Raw genomic sequence first — 18,813 nt, 5'->3', positions numbered from 1 at the left:
CCGAAAGTAGCGCAGCCGAGCAAGCCAACTAGACTATCTTAAATTCGATCAATTTGCGCACCCTTTAAAGCTCCAAAACAATCGATAATTTCTTCCTGTGCCCGCAAGCAAAACTACCCTACACAAACAGTTGGACACCATCCCAATCCGGCAGCCAATCGCAATTCGCAAGACTCCCCCATCAACTTTGTTGAGTCAACACCTACTAAACCATTGTGTTGACCTGTCAGCGTCGGGGCCCGCCCGGCAGCGTCGCCGCGCGGCTTGCGCCCACACCCCGTCCCGCTCCCTCCGCTACCCAGTTGGCGAACGGAAAAAAAAAATTGTGGGGTTGGTCTCGCTTTCTTTTCTTCCACAACATCATCTTGCAGCGGCGGCAACCCCCGCATCGCTTCCGACGGAAGCAAAAAAGGGGAAGCCATCCGAAAGGGGGAGCCGCCCCACGAGTGAGCCGACCCAACCGGAAAGGGGGGAAAAGCCCTAGAAGAAACCCGCGTAAAGCGACCGGATCCAATGGCGGGTGCCTCGTGCTGCTAGATCTCGCACCCTGCCGGCAATGGCGACGCGGCCGGCGTCGCGGCAGCGGAAGGCGGGGTCCGCATCGGCGGCGGCGGCGGCGAAGGGCTCGCATCAGCAGCAGCAGCAGCCGCAGCCGGGCTCGCCGACGTCGACAACCACAACGACCACGTCATCGTCGCGTCTCACACCGGAGCTCTCGCTCGACGGGCCCGCGTCCCCGCTGTTCGCCGGGTTGGACGAGGACCCGGCGCCCAAGGAGAATGTCACCGTAACTGTCCGCTTCCGCCCGCTCAGGTTCAGTTCGCTTTGGCTTCTGGAGTGGCAGTCCGTTTGGTTGCGGTTGGATTGGGGGAATGTAGACTGATTTAGTGATTTCGGTATTGTGTCTCGCTTGTGAAGCCCGCGGGAGATTCGGCAGGGGGAGGAGGTCGCGTGGTATGCGGATGGTGACACGGTCGTGCGGAGCGAGCAGAACCCCAACGTCGCCTATGCTTATGGTATGTGTGCAGTTTTGGTGTGGCATTTGTGGTTGCTGTGGCACTTCACTACCTCGTAGTCATTGGCTTCATAGCTTCATATCTGCCATATGCGATACGCCTTTCCATATTATCAGTTTTCCAATCAGGCAGGAGAAACTTAGGTGATTCAGCACATTCGTAGGTAAACACTGAGAATAGCCTGTCCTTGAATAGCGCAAACTTGTACCCTTGAATAGCTTGCCACATCCATTGGGAGACTTGGGCTTTGTGACAATTTGTGGCTATGCATGAGAAATGATTGTCTCGAAATTCACACTTATGCTAACTTTTCCTACGGTGTTGGTAGAATGACTGTTTTACATCAGATCATCAATTCAAAAGGAATTTGTGTTGTGATATGGTAGTTTTGTCATCCAATTCATCGGGGATGAATTTCGTGCACAGGATGTGGCTCCTGTGCTTTATCATAATCCATATGCTGGGTGACTGGTTCATAATGTGTGGTTCTATACAGGCTAACGTAAAATAGTCTTCCAATGGCAGTCCATCTTGTTTCATCCATATTTGAATGTATCTTTATGTTCTCACTTACCTTTTAGCTACTGAGGCCCCTCAGTGCTACTTAATTATCTCACTGTAGTCTCCAAAAACAATTTAAATGGACAGTGTCACATGAGTACAAGGAATTCCAATTTACTAAATATTTTTCTTTACACTATTCTCCCTGTTTGCGGGAGTCAAATTTGCTATTTCCAGGTTTGGGTACAAAATTACTTGTTCCAAACAAAGAAACTTTGTAGTACTGGTGTCACATGTCTCCTGTTATATAATAAGTCATTTAAGATAATCATGTTGCAGAGTTGCATGTAGTAGCAAGTGCAAATTATTATTTTGGCAAGTTCTGGGTAAATAGGCAGATTTCTTAAGCTACCAATTTGCAATTCTCTTAAACTCTAATTGTGAACACAGGCTAACATCGTTTATTATCCAGATCGAGTTTTTGCACCAACTACTACAACCCGTCATGTATATGATGTTGCCGCTCAACATGTTGTTAGTGGTTCCATGGAGGGAGTAAATGGTAAATGATCTCCTGTTTTAGTGATTATGCTTTCTCCAGTATTTTATGACTTAGATCATTGCAGCATATTGCATTCTCTTTTTTTAACATTATCTTAAAATATAAAAACAAGCAAGTTTCTATTTACAGAATGTCATGTTACTATGAGCTATGTTCTATATATCATAACACTATTACAGTTTGGTTACACACAATATTAATCCTTGGCCACGTTCATCGGTTGAATGCAATAATGGATCCTGTGTTTCATTGCATGCATGTATATTTGATTCTTTAAAGTTAACTCGGATAAACTTCTTCAATACTGTTGCAGGTACAATATTTGCATATGGTGTTACAAGCAGTGGGAAGACCCACACGATGCATGTGAGAGAACTACAAGCTTTTTCATATAATTGCTTTTGTCTTAAACATTAGCTACCTCATTCTTAGTTTATCACTGACTCTGTGTACAAGAATTCTGAAAAAAAATTTGGGTTGCTAAAATATGATTGCAGATTGTAGTGTAGGTTTTCTTTTCTGATGTAGTTATCTAAGGTTTATGTATCCCTATACCAAGTCTGCCATCCCCATAAAAAGGAGAGGAAATGAAATTGCTTCACTCGCTAAACTGCTATCATGCATGGACATAAGCAACTTTCATTTCTATTTTGAAGCATATGATGTGCAAATTGCAACTTACTGTTTCATGACAGCATCTATATTCCCTTTCTTATAATTTACTAGACCAATATTGTACAACATTCATTAGTTTCTTCACATTTCAAAATGCTTATTAGTATCTTGATATACTTGTTCTTTTGATTCAGGGAGACCAAAGATCCCCAGGGATTATACCTTTGGCTGTCAAAGATGCATTTAGCATTATACAAGAGGTACTCTTTAAATACAAGCCTTCTTGTATCATGATATGATGAAATATGCATAGAGATGATGCAGCCAAACCTCTATACTTATCACTGCTTTGTTTCTCTTTGTAGACACTGAATCGTGAGTTTCTCCTACGTGTGTCGTACTTGGAAATTTATAATGAGGTTTGTCTATGTAATCATTTTTGTTATCATCATAATATTTTTAATTTGAGGTACTTCTGCTTGTTCTATAAATGTCTCTCGATCAGTGTTTGTTCTACAAAATGAATTGTAATTCTCGATTATACTGTTCTGATCCAGGGCTCATTGGTTTGTAGGTTGTCCATGATCTACTAAATCCTGCTGGTCAGAATTTGCGAATTAGAGAGGATCCTCAGGTGCTAATATATCCACTCTTCATCCATATAACTCTTCTTTCTACAAACTGGCTGAGTTTTCAAGCTACTAAGAAACCAATGATTTCCCTGGTGTATTAATACTGCACCTTTTTCCGAAAATTTAATACCAAGATGATAGTGCCATTCAAAGGTTCATAGTTGCTTGTTCCCATTCATAATGTCTTTCAACATATACTGAATACTGATAACATGTATTTGGTAGGGTCTTAAAATTGGTACCTGTATTAGGTTAATGTTAGAGTACACTCTTCTGTGGAAGTCAGGAACAGGAGTCCTTGAGGGTTGAAATATAATATTTTATGAGGAGTTTCAACTGGTAGAATAATTAAAATCCACTCCTAAATCTGCTAGCATTTAGTATGGATGCAATTTATTGTTTTATGAAGAGTTTCAACTGGTAGAATAATTAAAATCCACTCCTAAATCTGCTAGCATTTAGTATGGATGCAATTTATTGTTTTTCTTTTATGACAAGAAGGTGACATAGAAGCTAAAAGGTAAGTTCTTTGGGATGGCGATTAAACCTATGATGTTGTTTGATGCAAAATGTTGGCCTACTAAAAGGCAACTTGTTTGATAGTTAAGTGTCGCAGAAATGCATAAGTTGAATTGCATTTGTGGTCACTGGTCATACAAAAACGGACCGGGTCTTGATAGGCTTGGGTTAATACCAATTGAAGAAATGCTTGTCCAACATTGGTTGAGATGGTTTGGACATGTCCAACAGAGACTCCCCACCCCCACCCCCACCCCCACCCCCAGAAGCACATGTGCATAGCTGAATCCTAAGGTGGGACAATAATGTAAGGAGAGATAGGGGTTGGCCGAACTTGACATGGGACTTGAAAGTTTGGTATGCAGAGATTTTGTCCTTGGATAGGAGCGCGTCAATATCAGCTATTCACTTGCCTGAACCATGAACGGACTATAGATACCCTAATAGTATCACTATTGTTGATGCTTTATATCTTTATATCTTTTCCTTTTCTCTTTCTTTTCCCTTTTTTGTTGGTGTTGTTGTAATGTATTATTTTGTACAGTTTTCTGATGGTTTCTTGATCTGCATTAACATTCTCAGGGAACGTTTGTTGAGGGTATCAAGGAAGAAGTTGTATTGTCTCCTGCACATGCACTGTCCCTTATTGCAGCTGGAGAAGGTGATTTCCAACATCTTTACATGATGATTCTGTTTGAGAATGATCTTCACGATAGATCTAAACTTTCATGTGAAAAGTAGTGTTATAGCATGACATTGAACTAGATTTAGGGGAAATTTCTTTTCATGTTCCTGAAAAAAATGCTCTTGTAGAGCTCTGAAGCTGATTAAAAATATCTTCCTAAAGACTATAAAGGTCAAAAGTCGATATGCCACTTCATAGTGTAAACAAATGAGTGGAATGTTACTCTAAAAGAACCTCTTGGCTGCCATTGCAAAAAAAAAAAATTATTGAGAAAATGCTTCTAAGAAAATTTATTGAGAAAATGCTTCTAAGAGGAAATACTTCACATGCAACTAATTTGTACAGCTCTTTTACAACCAGGTGTTTGGTCCCTTTTTTGATGATTGAGTCACCTTCCAACTGATTAGCCATTTGATTTCCTGGTTGTGGAGTTGTACAAATAGGTTATACAAATAGCAACACTCCTGGTTATAAGATTTTTAAACAGTGACCACTGACCAGGTTTGCAGTGGGTTAGGTCTGTCAAGCCTTTCCTGCTCGTGTTCCATCCACCTTCCTATATCAATCTACTTCATCAGACACCTCCTTAAACAAAAAATAAAACCCTGCTGTTATGGGCTAAATTGGAATTGGGTCGCAGGGAGTAGGAGTTTAACCGCCGTAGTGGCTAGGTGGCCTGCCATGTTGAAGGTGATGTGGGTGTGGGCAGTGTCACTGTCACAAGAAGATGGATCACTCGCGCTGTTGCTTGTTTGAATGGATACAGTGCTATCCCTCTTATAGGGATGATTTGACTTGATTCATAAGGAACTATAAGTTTCTACTTTCTACCTTAAGTAGGAAACCCAGATGAGTGCCTCCTAAAAGGAGGTGTTTCCGAGGTCTCCCCACACTCTTGGTGACTCCAAGAAAGAGAGAAAACACCTCTAAAATAAGGTAGTTACCCCCTAATACATCGAATAAATCTAAAAATAAATAATTCTGCAACTCCTTATCCAATACACTTCCAAGCTTGAACTAACTCATAACCTTCGAAAAATGATGCTATCTAAGGCTGCACATGCAGTGCCCATAGTTCTTAGTTTACTATTTTGTTCCACTGGGTTTTATTTTTTGTTGATCAACATATTTAAGACATACTAATTACTGTGTCCATTTTGATTGCAGAGCATAGACATGTTGGATCCACCAACTTCAATCTACTAAGTAGCAGAAGTCATACTATTTTCACACTGGTAATGAGGTGTAACAATTCCATGTAGAGTACATATGTATCTATCTGCTATTTGAAGAACAATGGAGCACTAATATTTGGTTTTGCATTGGCATATGCAAGCCATTAACTGTATCTGAAAAACATACTTAAATTGGAAGAGCTGTTGATGCTAGGGATGAACTTTTATTTCTCCTCTCATTATATGACAGACAATAGAGAGCAGCCCTTGTGGTGAGTCTAATGAAGGGGAAGCTGTCACCTTCTCACAGCTGGTGGGTTTTTCTCCTGCTACTTATTAGTTGTAGAATTACCACCTTAGCACTTAGTTAAATGTACTAGTGCGATATTTATGCATTTTCTTTTGTTTTGCATCCAACATCTCTTGGCCTGACAGCCAGAGCATAAATTGATTCTTTAGTTGTGTCACTCAATTGCAGAACCTCATCGATCTGGCAGGTTCGGAGAGCTCAAGGGCGGAAACAACTGGAGTACGGCGGAAGGAAGGATCTTATATCAACAAAAGCTTGCTAACTCTTGGAACGGTAGGACTTACTACTAAAACAGATAATTTTGGTTGTTTGTCATTGTATTTTGACACCCAAGCATCCGCGTACTCATGTTTTATCCATTCTAAACATGCTCCAACATGACACGTGTTGATTGACTTGATTTTTCATGAGTACTACACTGTTGGATGATTTAAAATGTTTACATCATAGTGTGTTAGATTGTTGATCAATGGAGTCCATCTGAAAATGTTTACATCATTTGGATGTGTGGCACAGTTTATTTACTTTACTACACGTAATGTCCTATGCTGACCTCATTGTTTCAGTAAATCACATTTTTATGTGGTAAATATTAGGTCATGCGAAAATGCTTTTTAAATTAAGTTTGATAAATATTGCCATTTGCCCTTTTATCCCCTTTACTTTCAAAAATCTAGTTAAGCAATGCTTTTATTTTGCGTGTCAGCTCTGTGTGAATATATGCTGCGTGCCTGATATCTCGAATTAGAAATGAGCCCATGTTTCCCCATGTCAGGTGATATCAAAGCTGACTGATGGAAAGGCTACACATATTCCGTATCGAGATTCAAAATTAACACGACTACTTCAGTCGTCCCTCAGTGGTCAAGGGCGTGTTTCTGTAAGTTGCTCATTGCATGCTGGGAGCTACTTGTTATGTTATCAGAATTTCTCCTAACTTTTTTTCTTTTGCAGCTAATTTGCACAGTGACACCAGCATCAAGTAATTCTGAAGAGACCCATAATACACTAAAATTTGCCCACCGTGCGAAACGTATTGAGATCCAAGCATCACAGAACAAAGTAGGCCTGACATTCGCGTAACAGTAATTTTTAGTCTGTGTTTTGTCCCTGGTATATATGAAATGAGTTATTTCTAATATATGCTTCTGGTTTTGTCTTTATGTTTTGCAGATTATAGATGAGAAATCTTTAATAAAGAAGTATCAAACTGAGATTCGCAGATTAAAGGAAGAGCTAGAGCAGCTGAAAATGGGTATTATTACTGGCACACCCTCAAAAGATACTGGGGAAGATAATATCATCCTTTGGAAACAAAAGGTGCTATTTTGTGACATTATGTTGGGCATAATATTTTCTTTCTTTTGGAAATGTCACTAAATATCTTGTACGATTAACTGGAGTGGTTTTAGTGATTTTTTTATCAGCTACCCTTATGCCTTCTTTTAAGTGTGCTTTAGATTTAGTATAGGTTATGTATATTATGTAATGCCACATATTTGTTTTGCTGGGTGTGTCCTCTGTCCTAATTATTGTTTTTCCAACATATGAAAAGTTAGAAGATGGTAACGTCAAGCTGCAGTCTAGGCTGGAACAAGAGGAGGAAGCTAAAGCTGCTTTACTTGCAAGGATACAGCGTTTAACAAAACTTATACTGGTTTCTACTAAAGCGACCCAGACTTCTAGATTTTCTCCACATCCTGGACCAAGACGAAGACATTCTTTTGGTGAAGAGGAGGTCTGGCTATATATGCTTATGAAATTATTACATTGGGGGCACTCAACTAACTTATATATTCATTTTATTGCCCATGCCTCTTTGGAAAAATTGGAGGAATCCCTTATCAGTGTATCTGTAAAAACATGGAGTTGCTAAAGTTTGCCTGCTAATACTGCAGCTGGCGTATCTTCCATACAGAAGACGAGATATAATGATGGATAATGAAAGCAATGAATTGCTTCTTCCTGTTGAAGGGTTTGGTGTATCACTTGAAGATTCTTCAAAGGAGGAAAAAAAGAATAGGAAAGGACTTCTAAACTGGTTCAAACTCCGGGTATGCCAGCTTTGCAGTACATTTCATCTTGGACTTAAAATGTTTGCATGCCAATACTGCATTGACTTAATTTTTTTGGCTACTCTTTTACAACTTTTCAAGTGGAATACCAAAGAGATTGAATGTTGAATCCTGGTGTCAAATTAAAGAAATAATCAATTGATGTGCTATATTGATTTCCAGAAACGTGATGGAGCTTCTATTCTGACAAGTTCAGAAGGTGATAAGTCCAGTTTGACTAAATCAACCGCTCCTTCAACACCTATTGGGGAAAGTGTCAATTTTCGTGCAGAACCAAGAATTTCAAATTCTTTGGCTGGTGAGAATGTATCAGCTGATCTGTTTATCATTGGCCATGGGGAATTTCCTTCTGGAAGCATTCATGGTGAAGAAATTGCTTTGGTACGTTTCTCTTTTTGATTAAGACACATATTATCAGACGGTACATAGCAGTTCCAGAATAAGAATTGCTGCTACACAAGTCAGTTTGCAGAAGAAAAAGATGTTCAGAAGTACATTGTTGTTGAGAGGCCAATTCTGGCAGCCTCTCAATTACTGTTATATATGTAGGATATATTTGTCTGGACGATAATTTTACTACCATAGTAGTCGTTGTTTGTTCATTGCTATCAGCAGAACCTAGTCTTTGTAGGTACTGCACTGTCTAGGTGTTTAGAAGATGCATGTAAGTTAAAAAAAATGATTTTATTCTTTTTTGACAACGTTGTGATAGTGTCCCCTTGTTCAGGATCCAATGGCATCAGAGATGTATGCATTTTTTTATTTTTGTGTCAAGAGATTCAATTGCTGACATGCTGTTATATGTGATGTGGTACCAGACCAGTGGAAAAACGATGGACCATGTTGATTTACTGAGAGAGCAGTTGAAGATTTTGTCAGGGGAGGTAGCACTTCAGACTAGTGTTCTTAAGCGCCTTACAGAGGAAGCCGGAAGAAGCCCACTGAGTGAGAACATTCAGGTACTCCCTTACCTAATGTTCATTGTTGTGCTTTTACAAGCTTTCGAGGATATTAACCTTTTACCTTTTGGTATCAAAGATGGAAATGAAGAAGATCAGTGATGAAATTAAGGGGAAGAAGCGGCAAATAGCATCTTTGGAAAGGGAAATAGCTCATGCAACATTGGGAAGTCAAGGAAAGGCTGACAAGTTAGAACTTTCACCGGTAATGTTCTATATTTGTTTTGGTTTCATGCTATCTCTTTGCTGAGCATTTATGTTTAACAATTCGATGGTTCTTACTGATTTCGCAGTCTTATCCTGAATTACTTGAGCAGCTCAATGAGAAATCTTTCGAACTTGAGGTATATAGACTCTGCCTTGCTCAACTAATTTTGGACTGTCTTGTCTCCCTGTCACTGGAAATTGGGGTGCATTAGTTCACAAGCAGAAAAGAAATACCAATCACCTTTTTTTAGAGATAGATGACATACCACAAGCATTTTAAGATTTTTAAAGAAATTTCATCACTAAGTTTCATGCTTGCGTATCTGACATTTCATAGACACAAGACACCAAAATTGTTTCAATTACAGCCCCCCTTCTCAAAATCGGAAATTAGTATGCCTTTCAAATGGATTTAATTTTGAGTTCGATCAACCACTTATTCATTGTTAAATGGTTTCATTTAACTGTATAAAATATATGATTGTTTAGTGCATTTTTAATGACCACGGTAATCGTATTATATTTCATGGTCTTTTCATTCATTGGTGTTTGGTTATCATTTAATATTTCTTATCGCAGGTGAAGGCTGCAGATAATAGAGTAATACAAGATCAGCTAAATGAGAAGGTTAGAAGCATGGGATATTTTTAGGTGAATGGTGAAATGATGTACGATGCATTTATGACACTTTTTTATTTATTTCTGTTATCAGATAAATGAATGCATGGGATTACAAGCTGAAGTTACTCATCTCAAAGAACAGCTGTCCCAAGCTCTTGAAGCTAAGGATTTGCTGTCAAATAGCATGGTACAGAATAATAGAGTAGTTAACCATGAAGTTGAACGCCATGCTGATCAAGACAGTGCTGTTCCAAGAGAGGTTTCTTCCGAACTGCTACAAAAACAGCAGCAGGTTTGCTTTCTTTGCTCTAGCTTCCACTTTCTTTATAATTGCTTTCTGTGTTCCAAGAGAGGTATCTTTTGAACTACTAAAAAAACAGTAGCAGGGATTGTAGCTGTTTGCTAAACAAATAACAACCTACCTTGCAATTAGCCTTTGTGTTAGTGCTTGGGATGTATTAATGGCTTCACTGACACTCATTGTTCAAAGTATACACGTAAGGATTATTAATCATAAATGCTAACAAGCACTGACTGACTATTCAAACTTCCATGAATGCTGCTGTTAACAAGCGACTATGTAGAAAATAGTTGGACTATGTAAACAAAAGCTAACTCATTTTCACTGAAAATTTCTGCTGTCTTGTATTCTGTGGTGATGATGGTATTTGAGGCGAATGAATTTATTTAAATAGGCTGTCTTTCATCCACATTTTGTGGTTGTACACTTCGTTGCAATTGCAACCATTACCATGTTTCAAACATAGATTATCGAAAACATTCTTTGGTGTTATTACTTGAGATGTTCAAATAGGCTAATAATTTTTGAGATTTACATTCTTTATTACAGCGCTACCATATAGTGTTATTATTCTTACTTTTGATTACCTTTTCCAATTTTTTGGCATTATGATCATCAGTCAATTGAGATTGATGAACTGAAGCAAAAGGTGTCTGAACTCATTGAAATCAAAGCTCAACTTGAGGATCGCAATCAAAAGCTACTGGAGGAAAGTACTTATGCAAAAGGCTTGGCTTCAGCTGCAGGCGTCGAATTGAAAGCATTGTCAGAAGAAGTGACCAAGCTGATGAACCAAAATGAGAAGCTTGCGACTGAGTTGGCATCACTGAGAAGTCCAACTCCACGCAGAGTTACCAATGGACCAAGAGGTGGTAGGAGGGAAAGCATGAGCAGACGACACGAGCCAGCTAGCAGAAGAGACACCAATGCAAGCCATGAAAGAGAAAAAGCTCTAGAGAATATGCTTATGGAGAAGGAACAAAAAGAAGCAGAGCTCCAAAGGAAAGTTGAGGAGTCAAAGCAGAAGGAAGCCTTCCTGGAAAGTGAGCTCGCCAACATGTGGGTTCTAGTAGCGAAACTGAAGAAGTCTCAGGGTTATGAACACGAGGATTCGGAAGCCAAACATGATGTCTCGTGACCTTGTAAGTTAATCATGAAAAGTCTGCCTGGCTTGGGTGTGGGTTTTCTGTATGTATGTAAGTTGCTAGTATCGGTTTTTCTGTTTGTTAGTGTGAATTAGCCTCTCATTCTGTATATTCTCCGCGTGATCAAATATGCCAGTAGTGCCTTGCCTGACTCGTGTGCCTAGAGATTTCTATTGATGCTACAGCGGCATTTTGGGTTCTTCAGGCACATAACCCGGCATTGCAGGAACATTGAACAGATGTCTGGAAATCTGACGAGTTTCTGATGCCCATTCAAAATATCTAACCTGTATTAGTTCTACTCATCCTGCTCTTAATATTGAAAGGATATCAAATGTGAATATATCCTTAAAGAGTGAATTCCATTGTATTACCACACTTGTTCTGACAACATCTTCAATAATATACATTGCATGGTTGCCTGCCCTTAGTTTTGACAAATGTTATCTGTTTCATCATACAGCTATGCGTGTTTCTTTTTTCACTTCTGATGTGATGATGCAATGCTATGGTATGAGGCTATGATGCTGCATGCTCGGCCTCGACTAGCCCCTATCCCTGAGTCCACGGTTCTTGCAGCTCGCCATGACTCTTTGGGTTTCTGTCAGTCAACTCCAAAAGATGCATGACTATATGATTGGGGATTTACCGGTTGCATTGTCAAGACCACAGACGGGAGACATAAAGCGAAAGTAGGTGGTGGGAAATGCAAAGGCAAAGCGTGTTTCGAAAAAATTCTGTGGGTTAAAAATTAAGGTCCCGTCTGCCAACGCCTTCTAAAATAGTTTCGGCCCTCGCTCTTTTGGTGGAGTGATTTCTTTAGTGGAGTTGAAGCTGTTTTGGAAAACGTTTGGTAAAATGGCTTCTCAATGATAATATGGATAATTTTATCGTCAATTAATACTTGGAGAGAGAGGAGAAGTCGGTGAAGCTATTTTTTTCTCCTCCTTTTTATCAGTGTAAGCTGTTTTGTAGTTTCTCCTTTGCTTCGGTGGTGGAGCTGTTTTGATGCCCATTTGGTAGAGTTTTACCAAAAGCTAATAAAGAAGCCATCTGAGAAGTCCTACCAAAAAGGTCTTAAAGTAACTTATGATGGAGCGGGGTCGATACGGGATGGATATAACCTAGCGCCGAGGAGGATGAGATTTGCCAAGTTATTTACTTTTCCTAGCTGTTCTTTACCTGCAATTTTACACAAGTTATCTAGTTTTCTAGTCGAGTTCTTTCTGTTCTTGACATGCATGGCACGAGCACTCTTGAATTTGATGGCTGCCTTCCTATTAGATCTTGAGTGCCCAGCGAGCAGCAGCTTTGATAGATGCTCTAATCACAATTGAATTGGAGAAAGGGATGCTGCTAAAGATTTGGGAAGGAGAGATTGCTGGAGGTACTCTAAGCGCAATTAAATACTAGCGTTTTCGCAGGAAGGAGATGCCAATGTCTTCAAATTGAATTCGACCGAATGGAAAATAACATGCCAGACTGGCTGACTTCATCATCATTTAATGAGTTAAATACACCCGAGCAGAAACGCTCACACACGTAGGTAGACCCCACGGCAGCGGCAGCTCTTGTGCAGCAGAAGGCCAGCAGGTCGCCGTGATTCTCCCTCCAGACTTTGGCTGCCGCGGACACGTACAGGGACGTTGTATGGCGCACCACCGACCCCGGCCAGGCTCGGGGAATCAACCGCGCCGACGTGTGAGCAGCGCTTTCCACGCCTCCATCTATTCATCCCCAACGGCCGGTTCCATCCGTCGGCGCCTGGTGGTGGTGGACGAGCCTTTCTGGCGGCCAGCCCGGCTCCATCCGTCGCCGCCTGATCACCGGCAGGGCACGCGTCCCCGCGCGGTTGGCTCACTGTCGCGTCGCGTCTCGTCTCGCGTTCACCCCCTCGTGAAGGAACGGCGGAATCCTCCCGTACCAAGTAAAGCACACAGCTCGAGTGGGTGTCCCTCTAGCCCTCTCATCCTTTCCTTAATTCCTTTCCCTTCCTCTGCCGCCTATATAAACCGCTCCGCTCCCTCCTCAGCTTGCTGTACACTGGCACGCCACACGCTCGCATGAACAGCTAGCTGATCGATCGAGGCATCGAGCAAACATGGCGAGCGGCGGCGGCTACTACTACGACCAGACCACGGCGACCTACCTGCCGGCGCCGGCGCCGAGGGCGACGTCGTTCCACCTCTTTTTGTTCCTGGCCACCGCGGCGCTGCTCGGCGCCACCTCCTTCTACTCGCGCTACGAGTCCGCGGTGGAGAGCCTGGTCGACCAGGTCCGGATCGCCGTCGTGCTGTCCCCGCTGCTGCTCCTGCTCGCGGTGCAGTACTGGGCGGCCACGTCCGGGGCGCGGACGCGGGGCGGCGGGGTCTCGTCGCTGCTCCTCGGGGACCAGCCCTCATGGTACGGCGGCGGCGGATGGGGCCAGCAGCAGCGTGACGGCGCGGGAGCGTCGTCGTCTCCGTGGGGGGTGGCGCTCGCGCTCGCCCTCGTCCTGCTGCTCGTCTCCTACCAGTCGTGCTTCCGGAACCTGTGGTTCCCGCTGGTCAGCCGCCGGTGGTGAGCCTTAGGCCAGAGCTTATCGAGGCTGCCACTTCAATTCTTGCCGTGCAGCTCACCGGGTGCGAAAAGAGTCGTCATCAATTGGCAGCTCACCGGTGAATATTTGGCAGTGAACCGGTTGCATCCATAAACAGAACTAGTTACCTAGGCAGAGCAGATTCCAATATGACTGGAGAATTACTGGAGCTTCAAAGAGCAACGAATTTGCTGTTTGTATTCTGGAAGCTGTAGTGTTAGACTGACAGCTTGGGTAGCTACCCCGGGCTGTGATCAACAATATACGTGTAATTATTGATAGAATATTGAATAGAATAAGGAAAGTTTCGCTTTCTTTGATTTCTGACTTGTAAGAATCTGAGCATCAGAGCATGTGAACTGTGAAGAACTGAGAAAACTATTATTTGCACATACCATTATATCAGTGTGTGCCCATTTGCTCAGGAATAGGACAGACCATCCATCCATTCCCCCTGCCGTGCCACACGTTGCTGCTGAATTAAGTGGCGATCGAATAAGGTCGTCGGAAAGGTGAAAAGATACTGCAAAGCCTAACGATAGCTGCTGGCATACATCAAGGTGGCCATTTGCAACCATGCAACGAATCTAGATTTTATAAGACGTAGAATGTGGAATCTGCTTAGTCCCCGACTTTCGGCAACAGGACAAGAACCTGGCACTTTCGTTCCTTCTCTGCTTTCGGCCCCTGATGGACGACCAAAGTAACTTTCTGAGCTAATGACCGTGTGGGGCTTGATACTCGAGCTACCATCCAGGCACACATGCCGCCCTAAAGCAAAAGACGCGAGTATTCCAGATTCTTGTTACCTGCTGCTACTTGCAGGTCTCCGGTCTCCCGTCTACGTCTAATTAACTGCTGCTATATATCCGCAGATGATTTACTCCCTCCGTAGTATGTTTTAACTTTTCTATTGAACATACATTATATGTGATGCATAATAATACCTATAAATCTAAAAAAACTAAAACAACCTACAATTTGGAATGGAAGAAGTACTATAAAAAAACTAAAACAACCTATGGAACGGAAGGAGTACTATGATTCTCACTACTACTCCTAATTAGTATTATAACTTGCATAATTATTACTCCCTCCGTCCAAATTGTAGGTCCTTTGGGTATTTCTAAATTCATAAATTTTGCCATGCACCTAGATATATATTATCACTGGATACATAATAAAAGCTACGAATCTAAAAATGGTAAAACGACCTGCAATTTAGGATGGAGGGAGTATATACTTGTAGGATAATTGAACAGCGTGGCACCCGCAATTCTACAAACTTTTACTTTTATTATTTTTAGAGCCATTTTTTTATTTTTTGAGTGAATTTCCTTTTCTTGAGGGGAAGGAGTGTTCCCAAGCCCAGACGTTACACATGGGCTGGGCTAAGGCAGTAAGGCCTCCCAGATTGTGCTCGAGCCCAAAGCATGGCCTTCTTCGATGCGGCGCGGCAGCATCCTTTGGTCTGACCACTCCGTGCATTTTCTGTTGCCTCGCTCGTGAAGTCGGCAAGGTAGAGCAGCAGAGCGGCGAGAGGGTTTCGAATTGGCGCCAATTATTCCCCACAATCCCGCCTTCTAGCTCTAGGGTTTCCACCCTCTGCCATGGCGGGAGCCACCGCCGCCACTCCCATGGACGTCGACGCTGCCGCGCCGCCCCCTCCGCCGGCCGGGGCGGCGGCGAAGGGCAAGGCCCCACTCAACGCGCCCGGGAGGGCTGCGCCATGGGTGGAGAAGTACCGGCCCCAGTCCCTCGCCGACGTTGCCGCCCACCGCGACATAGTCGACACCAGTAAGTGGCCGCGGCCGTTGCGCTCATCCGATGCCTGGCGCGGGTTTTAGGGTTTTAGGAGGGATTCAATTAGGTTTTGGTGAAGGAATTTTATTAGATTTGTGTTTCAGTGACCATTAATTCGTGGGTTGTGGTCGATCTGCTACCGGGATTTTGTTTAATGCTTCAGTGATCTTATGCTATTGGTCATGTTTCATATAACCAGTATGATGGTGGATTTTGGCCCCAAATTTATGTCTCTGTATGATACCACATATTCTGAGATTCATGAGTTGTAACTTGGTATTAGCTACTAACGTTTCTTTGCCACTGTGCTCATTGTAACACATTGTTATATATAGTTGGCATGAGTTAAACTGATGATTTTTGTCTTCAATGTTTTGTTGTAGTCGACAGGCTCACCAATGAGAATAGACTTCCTCATTTGTTGCTATATGGACCACCTGGCACTGGTAAAACATCGACGATACTTGCGGTTGCGAGGAAGCTATATGGGTCTCAGTATAGCAACATGATTCTGGAGCTCAATGCATCAGATGAACGTGGTATTGATGTTGTAAGGCTGCAGATCCAGGATTTTGCTGGCGCACGCAGCCTCTCTTTTGGGTATGCATCACAAGTCATGCAGACTTGATAAATGATCATGCAATTTTTGTTTGCCATAATACTGTGAACTTGTGAAGTAATACCCCTTTGCTTTCTATTTAACACTCTACAGAGCAAGGCCTTCTGTTAAGTTGGTCCTCCTGGATGAAGCAGACGCAATGACTAAAGATGCACAATTTGCATTGCGAAGAGGTGTTTCTGTTGTTAAGAGTTTACTTTGTTCATTGCTGTAATATTGCTGTGCATTTTCTTCCTTACATCTATTTACTCTGCTTCTCCTTGCAGTCATTGAAAAATATACAAGAAGCACACGGTTTGCGCTCATATGCAATCATGTCAACAAAATTATCCCTGCACTACAATCCAGGTGCACTAGGTTTAGATTTGCTCCACTTGATGGCAGTCATGTTCGAGAGCGCCTTCAACATATAATAAAATCCGAGGGGTAAGCATATGTTTTTCCTTCTAAGATTATACAAGAATTTCTCAATGATTACTTTATATTACCTGGGAACTCACTATATTTGTTTTTCTTGATATCATGGTACATGATCTTCATTTTGTGGTCTGGGATTCTAACCCTACCTGCAATGTTAATTTTTGCATGTACTTGCAGGCTCAGTGTAGATGAGGGTGGCTTGACAGCCCTAGTGCGGTTGAGCAATGGTGATATGAGGAAGGCTTTGAATATATTGCAGGTTATCCCTGATTTTTGCATTTGAACCCAACTGTTTTTTTTTTGCCGTGTGTGTGAATTAAAAAAAAGGCATGAAAATCTTGTCCTTTTAGATCTTGATAAATTGTACTACATGTATTTCACTAATGCCATACTGCCATTCTTTCAGTGTTACTTTTACTAATTTCAGCAGAGATGAACTATAAAGCATAGTTTTTTTTTCATGATATCCACCTTTTGTTCTATAAGCGTGTGCGCCAATGACTTACCTTCTTTTTATATACAGTCAACACACATGGCATCCCAACAAATCACAGAAGAAGCTGTCTATCTTTGCACAGGAAACCCCATGCCAAAAGATATTGAGGAGATAGCATTTTGGCTACTAAATGAACCATTTTCAACCAGCTTCAAACGTAATCTTAATTACCACATATCAGTATGACCCTTCTAATAATTCATTGTCTAAATGTATGTTTCCGTATCTGTTTAGATATATCTGACATGAAGATGAGAAAAGGGCTGGCCTTGGTTGATATCATACGGGAGGTTACTATGTAAGCAGTACCTGCTGCCTACCATACGAGCTCATCATTTTCATACACATTCTTAACTAACACTGAACTTTGAACCCTCTGTAGCAGTGTTCTAAATTTTCTGTATGCCTTTTATGCAGGTTTGTGTTCAAAATACAGATGCCATCCGATGTTCGTGTAAAGCTGATCAATGACCTGGCTGATATTGAGTATGTCCTGTATAAACCTTTACAGCTGAATTGTGTGGTTCTGCACATAAACTAGCTTACTATTAATGCACTATATGCTTCTCTTCCATTAACTAATTATGTTTCGTTGCTAACTCTACTCAGATTGGCATGAATATACTAATAGTCATTTTAGTTCACATAAAAGTGCATAAGGTTGGTAGTTGCCCAAGTTCTGTGAGAATATGATGGACGCAAGACCAGCAATGTATGGCCATGCTGCCTATTTACTTGATACACCTAACCCTTAGATCTTAATTTACTAAAGAGAAGCCTTAGAACTTGGTTAACTGAAAATGCTATGAAATCATTAAATTAGCTCATTGGTATAGTTTAGGCCTTTGCAACGTTGCAACACTGCAAAATGTTCTTTTTATTCAGTAAACTTCAGATGTAGTAGTTCTCCAAATGTGGAACTTGTGCTTTCGGAGAAAGTGGAAACTGTAGTTGTTTCCGTGAAGAAATTACTTAAAAGTTCACTGCAATGTCTCGGGGGTAATGCAATAAGTCAGTAGTGACCTATGGTTCTTTGACTTAAACCCGTGCATTTGGGCTATGATCAGTTGGGGGAAATGTGATAGCTCTTTCTGGTATTACTTTTTATGGGCTAAGTAACATTATTCATGGCATCTGTCTTTGATATGCAGGTACAGGCTAAGCTTTGCGTGCAATGACAAACTGCAGCTGGGCGCACTGATCTCAACTTTCACCAGTGCTCGCACAGCTATGGTTGCTGCCTCTTAACTAATTGCAGTTATGTGATGGATGTTTTTGTTGCCCTTGCTGCCAACTGGAATCTGGAGATGAAGGGCAGCTACCTTTGTGGGTCACCGTCTTGTCCTGTAGTTAGCAAGCTGAAAAGCTTGGTGAGGGCTGTCTTAGATCTGTATGCTGCTGGATGCAATGTGTTAACTTACTGGGAACTTGGGAGTCTCCCATGACTGAATGCTGTAGGGCGTTGTTAAGCTATGATGCATCATGCATGTAAGATTTTATCCAGTCTAGTAATGAAGCAATTATAACCGAACTTTTTCTTTGATGAAGCATGTGAAACTGCAAATACAACACTA

At 41.7% G+C, this 18,813-nt stretch overlaps 3 protein-coding genes across 3 annotated transcripts; all 3 read left to right on the top strand.

Annotated features, from left to right (window-relative positions):
- The first annotated feature begins 363 nt into the window (after nucleotides 1-363).
- On the top strand, nucleotides 364-11,764 carry LOC101767502 (kinesin-like protein KIN-7D, chloroplastic). The gene is made up of 23 exons (XM_004954033.3): nucleotides 364-813; nucleotides 919-1,016; nucleotides 1,990-2,079; nucleotides 2,393-2,445; nucleotides 2,889-2,954; nucleotides 3,060-3,113; nucleotides 3,269-3,328; nucleotides 4,428-4,506; nucleotides 5,698-5,765; nucleotides 5,956-6,018; nucleotides 6,184-6,288; nucleotides 6,791-6,895; nucleotides 6,970-7,077; nucleotides 7,189-7,335; nucleotides 7,571-7,753; nucleotides 7,914-8,069; nucleotides 8,253-8,471; nucleotides 8,909-9,049; nucleotides 9,129-9,254; nucleotides 9,343-9,393; nucleotides 9,836-9,883; nucleotides 9,969-10,169; nucleotides 10,798-11,764. Exons 1-23 carry the CDS (start codon nucleotides 557-559, stop codon nucleotides 11,314-11,316), a joined length of 2,997 nt encoding a protein of 998 aa, XP_004954090.1. The 5' UTR covers nucleotides 364-556; the 3' UTR covers nucleotides 11,317-11,764.
- A 1,571-nt stretch (nucleotides 11,765-13,335) lies between these two features.
- Nucleotides 13,336-14,293, top strand: LOC101767099. The gene has a single exon (XM_004954032.4). The coding sequence runs from the start codon at nucleotides 13,425-13,427 to the stop codon at nucleotides 13,884-13,886; it is 462 nt and encodes a 153-aa protein (XP_004954089.1). The 5' UTR covers nucleotides 13,336-13,424; the 3' UTR covers nucleotides 13,887-14,293.
- A 1,078-nt stretch (nucleotides 14,294-15,371) lies between these two features.
- On the top strand, nucleotides 15,372-18,770 carry LOC101766280 (replication factor C subunit 3). The gene is made up of 9 exons (XM_004954030.4): nucleotides 15,372-15,698; nucleotides 16,088-16,304; nucleotides 16,417-16,496; nucleotides 16,590-16,749; nucleotides 16,921-17,002; nucleotides 17,267-17,396; nucleotides 17,474-17,537; nucleotides 17,657-17,725; nucleotides 18,391-18,770. The coding sequence occupies exons 1-9, from the start codon at nucleotides 15,512-15,514 to the stop codon at nucleotides 18,485-18,487; spliced, it is 1,086 nt and encodes a 361-aa protein (XP_004954087.1). The 5' UTR covers nucleotides 15,372-15,511; the 3' UTR covers nucleotides 18,488-18,770.
- The last annotated feature ends 43 nt before the right edge of the window (nucleotides 18,771-18,813 follow it).

This window comes from Setaria italica, chromosome I, assembly GCF_000263155.2.
Source record: "Setaria italica strain Yugu1 chromosome I, Setaria_italica_v2.0, whole genome shotgun sequence".
NCBI lineage: Eukaryota > Viridiplantae > Streptophyta > Magnoliopsida > Poales > Poaceae > Setaria > Setaria italica.
Note: the sequence above shows the minus strand (reverse complement) of the source record. Positions and strands in the feature narration are given on the sequence as shown.

Coding starts and splice junctions, on each gene's coding strand:
- LOC101767502 (XM_004954033.3), top strand. CDS start 557: ATGGCGACGCGGCCGGCGTCGCGGCAGCGGAAGGCGGGGTCCGCATCG. Junction 3,329..4,427: donor GAATTAGAGAGGATCCTCAG/GTGCTAATATAT, acceptor TAACATTCTCAG/GGAACGTTTGTTGAGGGTAT. Junction 8,070..8,252: donor TAAACTGGTTCAAACTCCGG/GTATGCCAGCTT, acceptor ATTGATTTCCAG/AAACGTGATGGAGCTTCTAT.
- LOC101767099 (XM_004954032.4), top strand. CDS start 13,425: ATGGCGAGCGGCGGCGGCTACTACTACGACCAGACCACGGCGACCTAC.
- LOC101766280 (XM_004954030.4), top strand. CDS start 15,512: ATGGCGGGAGCCACCGCCGCCACTCCCATGGACGTCGACGCTGCCGCG. Junction 16,305..16,416: donor GCACGCAGCCTCTCTTTTGG/GTATGCATCACA, acceptor AACACTCTACAG/AGCAAGGCCTTCTGTTAAGT. Junction 17,003..17,266: donor AGGCTTTGAATATATTGCAG/GTTATCCCTGAT, acceptor TTTTATATACAG/TCAACACACATGGCATCCCA.